Source organism: Protobothrops mucrosquamatus, unplaced genomic scaffold, assembly GCF_001527695.2.
Source record: "Protobothrops mucrosquamatus isolate PMUCROS unplaced genomic scaffold, P.Mucros_1.0 scaffold_226, whole genome shotgun sequence".
In the NCBI taxonomy this organism is placed as follows: Eukaryota; Metazoa; Chordata; class Lepidosauria; order Squamata; family Viperidae; genus Protobothrops; species Protobothrops mucrosquamatus.
The window spans coordinates 615723-625830 of record NW_015386302.1 but is presented as its reverse complement, the minus strand read 5'-3'; the positions used below and the strand labels follow the sequence as shown (position 1 = coordinate 625830).

Below are 10108 nucleotides of genomic sequence, written 5' to 3'. Positions count from 1 at the left end.
AAAAGAAATCACTAAAACTTTCCATATCAATGTTACAAGGGGTAACAATTTCCCTCTTCATTCAGCTCCACCGGAAAGTAAAAGTTAAAAAAGAAAAAAAGAAAAAAGAAATCACTCTCACTTTGAAGAAAGGCAAACCGCAGCCATCTTTTTTCTCTTTTTTTCCCCCCCAGTTCAATAGGGAAGATGTAAATAAATTAAGTTAAAGTCTTAGATTGCTCAAAGTCCAGTATCCCCGGGCAATTCCGTCCGCTTATTATTACTCACAAGTCTCTATAATTCACGGAGGTGGAGGCAACGACTCGCTTCGCTCCCCCCCCAAAAAAGGAGCAAAGGCATTTGGGAGACGGAGGTTCCCGGACTCCGGAGGAGCACCCAATTTTCACTCTCCCTAAGTTAAGGGAGAGCTTTTGGGGCTCTACTCCTATCCAGGAGTACTCACCTCGACCCCTTCGCCCGGGGCACAAGGTTCCAAGCTGCTGAACAGCTGATGTCCGCTGTTCAGGCTGGCTCTGACGCCTTCCCAAGCGGACGGCTCCAAAAGAGCCGCCATCGGCGCGCCGTCCCACCGGAAGTCCTTCTTGATTTTGGTTTTCTTAATGTTGAGTTTCAAGCCAACTTTTGCACTCTCCTTCTTCACCCGCATCAAGAGGTTCTTTAGTTCTTCTTCACTTTCTGGCATTAGAGTGGTATCATCTGCATATCTTAGGTTGTTCATATTTCTCCCGGCAATCTTAATTCCAACTTTTGATTCATCTAGCCCTGCCTTTTTCATGATGTGCTCTGCATATATGTTAAATAGGCAGGGCGACAGTATACAGCCTTGCCGGACTCCTTTTCCAATTTTGAACCAATCAGTGACTCCATGTCCAGTTCTCACTGTTGCTTCTTGACCTGCATATAGGTTTCTCAAAAGACAAATAAGATGGTCTGGTACTCCCATCTCTTTAAGAACTTGCCACAATTTGTCCACACAATCAAAGGCTTTAGCATAGTCAATGAAGCGGAAGTAGACTTTTTATGGAACTCCCTAGCTTTCTCCATGATCCAGCATATGTTGGCAATTTGATCTCTAGTTCCCCTGCCTCTTTGAAATCCTGCCTGTACTTCTGTTTGTTCTCGATCCACATACTGCTAGAGTCTAGCTTGTAGGATTTTAAGCATAACTTTACTAGCATGTGAAATGAGTGCAATGGTGCGATAGTTTGAAAATTATTTGGCACTGCCTTTCTTTGGAATTGGAATGTAAACTGACCTTTTCCAATCCTGTGGCCACTGTTGAGTTTTCTAAATTTGCTGGCAAATTGAGTGTAGCACTTTTACTGCATCGTCTTTTAAGATTTTGAATAGCTCAGCTGGAATACTGTCACCTCCACTAGCTTTGTTGTTGCTCAGATTTCCTAAGGCCCATTTCACTTCACATTCTAGGATGTCTGGCTCGAGGTCAGTGACCACCCCATCGTGGTTATCTGGGATGTTAAGCTCGTTCTTGTATAGTTCTTCTGTGTAGTTTTGCCATCTCTTCTTAATCTCTTCTGCCTCTGTTAAGTCCCTGCTATTTTGGTCCTTTATCATGCCCATCTTTGCATGAAACGTTCCCTTCATATCTCCAATTCTCTTGAAGAGATCTCTGGTCCTCCCTATTCTATTGTTTAATAATAATAATAATAATAATAATAATAATAATAATAATAATAATAATAATAATAATAATAATAATAATAATAGTAAAATTGGAAGAGACCTTGGAGGTCATCTAGTCCAACCCCCTGCTCAGGCAGGAAACCCTATACCATTTCGGACAAATGGCTGTCCAGTCTCTTCTTAAAAACTTCCAGTGTTGGAGCATTCACTGTTCCTGGAAGAAGGTTGTTCCACTGGTTAATTGTTCTAACTGTCAGGAAGTTTCTCCTTAGTTCTAGGTTGCTTCTCTCCTTGATTAGTTTCCACCCGTTGCTTCTTGTCCTGCCTTCAGGCGCTTTGGAGAATAGCTTGACTCCCTCTTCTTTGTGGCAGCCCCTGAGATATTGGAACACTGCTATCATGTCCCCCCNAAAAAAAAAAAAAAGAAAGAAAAAGTTCCCACTTCCATAAAGTTAACAAGTAAATTCTATCATTTCATCAAACTACACCTATAAAAAATCATTTTGAACCCTTAATAAGGTTTACAACTTCAATTACTTAGTTATCCTTCAATTATTTAAGCATTAACAATAAGTCCACCTCCAAACAAATTCAATTATTACAACATAATCATATTTATAATAGTCTTCCTTCATCATTAAATCAGAAAAAGAAACACATTTAAGACATTTTTAACCCATCCAATAACATTTAATGTCATATTTATATCTCCATGAAATTTCTTAATACTGACATTTTCCTTTCCTGGATCCAATTTAGGATGTCCTTCCTTCTTTCCTTCCTTCCTTCCTTCCTCCCTTCTTCCCTCCCTCCCTCCCTCAACTGCATGTTCAGCTTGTGATCTGCCAAGATACCCAGAGCAGTAATGTAAAATGGAATCTGTAGTATATTATTGGTGCCATTGTCATGCACTTATTGGATATGATTGTTAACCAGCTTTGTATCTATCTAATAGTAGAATATTCCAGCCCACATTTTGCCTTCTTCTGTTTAAGAATCTCCTGGGAGACTTTACAACAGCAAAAGGTAAATGCCTAAATACTTTTAGCCAGCATTTCCACTTCTTATCTCCTGTTATTTCTTCCATTCTTTCTGTGATGCTGATTTCCTATTCCATTTCTTTCATTTCACAGTAGTATAAAGCAACTTAATCTCCTTATTTTAGTACCTGATATCATCATATAAAGAAATGAATGTTTTTAAATGTTAGTTTGTACATGAAAGATAGTAAGAAAACCCTGTTATCAGTATTATGGTAATTCCTGTTTTATAGCCAGTTTATTTCCCTGGTGAGTTATTCTTAGAAACAATGTGCCCATGAAACAAAAAAAAGTATGCCTCTTACAACATGTACTACATGTTTATAAAAGTATAGGTTATTTAGAAAAATTGGAATGCAGTTTCCTATCATGCATAATATGAACACTGAAATCTAAGTTAATAAAGTCACATTTTAAAATCTCCTTACTATCAGACAATTTCAAGACAAATGGAACCATTTTTTTCAAAAGAAGAGGATGAAAAATGAAAGTAGCACAAACAATACTCAAAATTTTGGAGAAACTGTTTTTACCTCTAAACCTGGACAATTGTTAGTATCATTAAAAAAAATTCCATTAAAAGTATTAATTGCATCCTAACAGGCCTCTCTGTTTTAGCTTCTTCAGTTATTACTGCATATGCCGATACCACAACTCCTTTGGCAGCTCATGTCAACTTGAATCATCCCCATTAATGGAAACAGCTTAGAACCTAGAGGGCCTCTGGGTTAAGACTGGATTGCCTATATTCACTGCTCCAGTCCCACCCTTCCTACAGTCTGGTTCTGAAACCCATCTAGTTGGGGAGATTTCTCAGGCATGTGATTGTCAGTATAATTTCACAATAAAGCTAAATGAGCTGCAAAATCAGGAGAATAGAAAAGAGAACTATATACATTCTGTTGATGTAAGTACTTTGGTTCTGTGTCGATTTACCTCAAATTATTAAAAGTGGTAGTAGCTACAACCCAACAAATGTTAGACTAGGAACTATGTTTCTACATTTTAGAAATAACAATACTACTCACAGAGGTGCTAGTCAAATGTAGAAAATAGGTGGAAAATGCCAAACTTGAAAGAGGCTGATCTAAAATCCCTGAGCCCTCCACTAACCCACCTATATATAAGCTTGATTCCTTCTTGCATATCATCCTAAATCTTACTTGCCCAATAGAATGTACTGTTTTAAAGCACCATGCCTGCGACTTCAGAATTAAGGAGCAGTTTCTGGCTTGACTGAACTCATCACAACTGAGTTGCAAGATGCTGCCAAGAAACTTAGTTTCTCTCACCCGCACCCCACCTTCCGGTTACTTACCATCTTGGAGTTGTGTCAGTGATTCCTTGTTGTCAGAGTCAAGTTCATTACTGAATGTCCGACAGCGGTATCCCTTTTTCTTTAGGATATGGCAAATGAGAAAGCCCGCAAGACCCATGACAAAGAAGACCAAGACCAGCAGGACCAGCATATATAAGCCATGCTGGGGGTCCACATCCCCATCTGTGGCGCTGCTGTGCTCTGACATCCGGAGCTACAAAACGGATGGTAAGACTCAGAGTTCTTTGAAATCCACATTTGTTGTTCCTACTGCAGCTATTACTATGGTGGGTGATTGCTGCTATTACTACTACTATCCATCACTCCACAAACGCATCCTAAAAGCAACATTTTGGCCTTTGAGCGATTATCCATCCAAAAAATGAGATATAAAAATGAGAAAGGAAGGATCTTCCAAAAGAATCCTGCTTCTCAGCTACACTTAGAAAACTCGTCCTCCTCGAGGTGTTTGGGTTTCCAATTTAAACGATTTTGAAAACTGCGACCCCTCTTTCCTCCAATTCCCGTATTTACTTTTTCTAGTCAATTCCAGATCGCTTGCTGGCTCGCGCGCCCCCGCGTTTTCCCGCCACCCCTTTCCTTCGTGCCTCGCACTCATTCCCGTTTCCTGCACGACTTTTCCCAAGGTCGTTGCTGCTTTTCCAATATGCAATAATCTTCCTGCGTTTTGATCGCCTGTCTCGGAGGACCCCAACCCCCATCTCCTTTTCCTATTTGGAGCAAGAGCTAGGGTGGGTGGATGGGAGTAACATTTGCTAATGCCTCTCCTCCAGATTCCCTGGAGCGACCTCCCTCTAGCTTGAGCCCTGTCCTTTTCCGGCACGCGGATTCTTCCCAAGGGCAGAGCGGAGTCTGTATTCGCGCTTCTGTCTTTGCAGCAATGTCTCTACATTGGAAAAGCAAACTCCGCTGCTGCCCCCCCCCCGCCGCCCCTTCTTATTCTCTATCCAGGTACTGTACTCACAAAAAAGAACCCCGAGTTCAGCTGCGAACGTAGGAATCCAAGGTGAGCAATAGGACTGCAACAAGGCTGCAAAAGCCAGAATATAAACAAGTCGCCTTTTAAGGCTGCGGCAGCCCCACCAGCCCACCATTTACCTATTTCCACAACTGCCTGCCAAGCCTTCCTTTCCAGACTCAGCACTGATCTCTGCATCTACTTGGCTGTCCTTCTGAGGTATGTCCCGCTGCAAAAATCTCTCCCCTCAGAATCCTCCTGTCCATGAGGCACTGCCCCCTTCTGTCATCAGTATTGTGCACTCCTGCTTAAGGTGCAGTACCCTGAATGCTGCAGCTTCTTCTGGTATACCTGAAGGATTCTGCTTTGGGTAAATCTATCCACCTTCGTCTGTCTCCTAGCAACTCAGCATCTTGTGCTGCCATATACTATTCTAAGCATCTTCTAGTCTCACCATGTCATCAAAGATGAAGAGCAGATGGCAAAGCTATTGCTATCTACCTCAGTCGTTACCAAGGCTTTTTTGGCAGGAATAGCAATAGTTTTCCAGGAATTAAGAAATATCTTTGAAATTTTAGCAATATCTCAAGAAAAGCCTGCAAGGACTCCCCTGGTCTGAGAGGGCAATAGCTGGAAGGTTTCTAGAGGAACCACTATAGATAAGTATGGGGCTAAGAAATAAGTTTATCATCTCTGTATAAATGCAGTCATCAGGCTTATGTATATTCTTATTTCTCATTTTTCCAATGAGCCTTTCTTATATTGTTTCTTTTACAACCCTCTTCCACATGGTGTTCACATAAAAAAAACATTCATGTCGGATATAGACATCAGATATAGGACAGCCTACATATATAAAAACCCCATGAGAGCTGAAATTCTTTTTTTAAAATATTTTGTTATTTTTTTTAGTTTTGCAATCATAAGTACTTAACAAACAATGTGTTGCCTGGGTCCATTAGTAATTCAGTGGTACATATTAACTTCCTCAATCTAGATCCAATACTACACCATCCAGTGCTTTCTCTCTTCTTCTGGTGGTATACATTTTTTCACACTAGGCAAATACAATTCTTAGTGCTGTTAATATATATACAATTGAATATCAACATCTTTATCACATTTTTCTAATATTATACATAATATCAATAGTGTCAGTTTTAAATATCTTTTCTAACCAAAACATATCTCAATTGCATTTGCACTTAAAATCCTTGTTCAGTCAATATCCTGTTTTACCCGCTTTTTTCATTTTGATTTCCCATCAATGTTCAAAGTGTCTCTATCGTTTATAGTTTTCTCATAATAAATTATATTTCAGTAACCAAAAGCTTCCTTTACTTAGACCCTCTTAGAATTTTCATATTTCCCTTCTCATACCAAAATATAATATTCTAGTTGCAGATTCTATCTTTCTAGTTATAATAATACTTTTATTTCTAACAATTATCTATTCTCTTAGCCATATTCAAACATCTATTTAATAATATAATATCCCATCTAATGGGTCAAAATCTCTATTTTCTTCAGTCTTACTCTAGCATTGCCAACTAACTTTCCAAGTCAATGCATTTGAATCATTAAGTAGTTCTTCCTCTAGTTTTGTGTATATTGTTTGGAATAAGAAAGACAATTTGATTAAAGTATTTTTGGAAGATTGCTCAGCCCATTTATATTCATTAAACAGCCTCCCTCCTTCTCCAATTTTCCACAATTCTCCTAACAGCTTTATCTTCCGTTCGATCAGTTCTTTTTCTTATACTCAAATGTGTTCTGAGAACTTGACAGGTAAGATTTCCGGTATTATCGCTATGTCTTCTAATTCTTCGTTTGTCTGAGTCTGTCTGTTGATTTCTTTCTTTAGGTCCTCCATCTTTGAATCCGCTTCCTCTAATTTTCCTTCTATTTTCTGGGTTACTAGTTCCCTCTTTGTAGTCATTTTCTGAATTTGTAGGTTTAGATTAGAAAATTGTTCTTTTATCTCCTTCGCATTATTTTTAGTCTCATCATGAGCTAAGGCAATTATTTCTTGTATTGATTTCAACATAGAATTTTTTTCTGAGATTCATCAACATTTTCTTGTTGGTATGTCAAGCTGGGGGCTTTGAAGACAAGTGTTAGGGATGTTTTTTTTTTTTTTACCATTTAAGGCTAAGTATGGAACATCCATTTTGTTTTTGTATGTGGTCTTTATAGTCCAGTCTATTTAGGGTTTTAAAAAGTTTCAGTCAATTGTCATTTGAACTCCAAATTATCCAGCCAGCCTATCAGTCTGTCCTTAAGCCTCCCCTAAACAAATATAAGCAAAATTCAAGTTTTTCTGTCCAATGAAAAACATATCCTTTCTGTCCAGAGAGAAAAAAGCAATTAAAAGTTGTTCATCAATCAAAGGTTTATAATCCAAAGTATTCCATCATCTCAATCAGTAATGCATGTTTCTTCTACAGGGAAATAGCTCCACGACACAGCTCTAAAAGTCAGTCAGTATTTGTATTCATAATCCAGGCAGGCCAGTTTCAAAATAGTTTATCGTCTCTGCCACACAGATAAGCAGCCGAAAAGGTTTTTTTTTCCCCTTTTCCCAGCTGCAGTCTTCAAAAGTGAAAGTTTGCACGGACAACAAAAGTCTTATCTGAGTCTGGGCTTCAAGTCAAGTTTCCTTTAAGCATAATAGATTGTAGTGCCATGGTTTGCCACTAGATGTCATTGACGCCTTCTTCCAGTTTTTTAAATCCAAACTTATATTGCAAGTTTTTCAAGCACTTTTAGTCCCCAAATTTCAAAGCTATTTATCTGTATTGATTCCAAATTAATCTTGTAATTTTCTCTGTTTTCCCCCAAGCAATTAGTTCGCCGCTTTTCTTTTCCTGAGGGAATGGGGTGGAAATTCCCCTTCCCTCTCTCATCAGGGAGGATTCTTTGCTTTGGATGTTTTTTCCAGGAAAATGTCTTAACATCATAAAGAGAGGATAAAGTCTCACCCCGTTCCATCCTCATTGCTCAAAAGTTGCTCGTTAGTACTTATTTTTTTCGGTTGTCAGCAGCTTCTGACTGGCCACACGAATGTGGCTAGTCCTTTCCCCACTGGTTTGGAGGGCTTCTTCGGATCAAAACGGAAGGGCTTCTGCCCCTCCGCGATCAACGAGGATCCCCTCCTTCATTGCCTTTCTGGAGTGACTTTCGACCCTTTTTAGGGTCCCCAGTGGGGCAAAATTGAACGTGGAAGAGAGAGCCCCGTCTTCCTGCACCCATCATGCTGCGGTGCCTAATCAGAACGGGAGCTGGAATTCTGTTTGGGTGCATGTTCAGCCCTACAAATTCATGGGGTGTAGCATTCACGATTGGTATTGAAAGCACAGATATTGGGGTCTAGGCTAGTGATATCTTTATTTTATTTATTTATTTATTTATTGAATTTATATACCGCCTTATCTCCCTTACGGGACTCAGGGCGGTGAACAGGCGATAATAAAAACCACGATAAATATACACAAATTTCTGTTCTAAAATCAAATTAAATAACAGGCCTGCTCTAAAAATACCCCATACAAAACCCCCACTAAAACATAATCAAACTACGCCAGGCCGGCCGCACGGAATAGATGGGCCTTCAGGGCTCGGCGAAAAANGCAACTGTACGTAGGTCGGGGGGTAGGTCATTCCAGAGGGCAGGAGCTGCCACAGAGAAGGCTCTCCCCCTGGGGGTCACCAGCCGGCATTGTCTGGCCGACGGCACCCTAAGGAGGCCCTCTCTGTGGGAGCGGACTGGTCGAAGGGAGGTGTTTGGTAGGAGGCGGTCTTGCAAATACCTAGGTCCATTGCCACGGAACGCTTTAAAGGTTGTTACTAACACCTTGAAGCGCACCCGGAAGGCCACAGGCAGCCAGTGCAGCTCGCGCAAGAGAGGTGTTACATGGGAGTATCTAGAGGCCCCCAGGATCCCCCGCGCAGCCGCATTCTGAACTAGCTGGAGCCTCCAGGTGCACCTCAAGGGGAGCCCCATGTAGAGAGCGTTGCAATAGTCCAGGCGGGAAACAACGAGGGCTTGAGTGACCGTGCGTAGAGCGTCACGATCCAGAAAGGGGCGCAACTGGCGTATCAGGCGAACCTGATGAAAAGCCCGCCTGGCCACGGCTGTCACATGATCGTCTAAAGACAGCCGAGCATCCAGGAGGACGCCCAGGTTGCGGGCCCTCTCCGCGGGAGCTGAGTCGCCCCCGATAGCCAGAGATGGAACCAACTGGCTATGACGTGACGCCGGAAACCACAGCCACTCGGTCTTGGACGGGTTGAGTCGAAGCCTGTTCCTCCCCATCCAGACTCGCACGGCCTCCAGGCACCGGGACATCACTTCCGCGGCATCGTTGGGGTGGTCTGGGGTGGAGATGTACAGCTGGATGTCATCTGCGTACTGATGAAACTCCACCCCGAAACCACGGATGATCTCACCCAGTGGCTTCATATAAATGTTGAACAGGAGAGGCGAGAGGACCGATCCCTGTGGTACCCCACAAGTGAGGCACCTCGAGGTCGACCTCTGCCCCCCTGCCAACACAAATTGCGACCGGTCCGAGAGGTAGGAGGAGAACCACCATAAAACGGTGCCCCCCAAACCCAACCCCTCTAACCGGTGCAACAAGATACCATGGTCGATGGTATCGAAAGCTGCTGAGAGATCTAACAGGACCAGGATAGAGGAGCAGCCTCTATCCCGAGCCCTCCAGAGATCATCAACCAATGCGACCAATGCCGTTTCCGTGCTGTGCCCAGGCCGGAAGCCGGACTGGCGCGAGTCTAGATAGACAGTTTCTTCCAGGTGCTGAGGGAGCTGTCATGCCACCACACTCTCAACAACCTTCGCAAGAAAGCGAAGGTTGGAGACAGGACGGTAGTTGGCCAAAACAGCCGGGTCCAGGGAGGGCTTCTTAAGGAGGGGCCTCACCACCGCCTCTTTCAAGGCGGCCGGCAAGAACCCCTCACTCAAAGAAGCATTGACGATTCCCTGGAGCCAGCCTCGTGTAACCTCCCGGGAGGCCAGTACCAGCCAGGAGGGACACGGGTCCAGTAAACATGTGGTGGTGTTCAGCCGTCCCAACATCCTGTCCATGTCCTCGGGGGTCACAGGAT

General features: G+C 42.4%; 1 protein-coding gene across 1 annotated transcript in view; it reads right to left on the bottom strand.

Annotated features, from left to right (window-relative positions):
• The window catches only part of RELL2 (RELT like 2), a 9246-nt gene extending 5036 nt beyond the window's left edge, over positions 1–4210 (bottom strand). The window contains exon 1 of the mRNA XM_015828523.1: positions 4003–4210. Within this exon, the coding sequence (XP_015684009.1) occupies positions 4003–4210 (208 nt within the window). The remainder of the gene's footprint in view (positions 1–4002) is intronic.
• Between the last annotated feature and the right edge of the window lie 5898 nt (positions 4211–10108).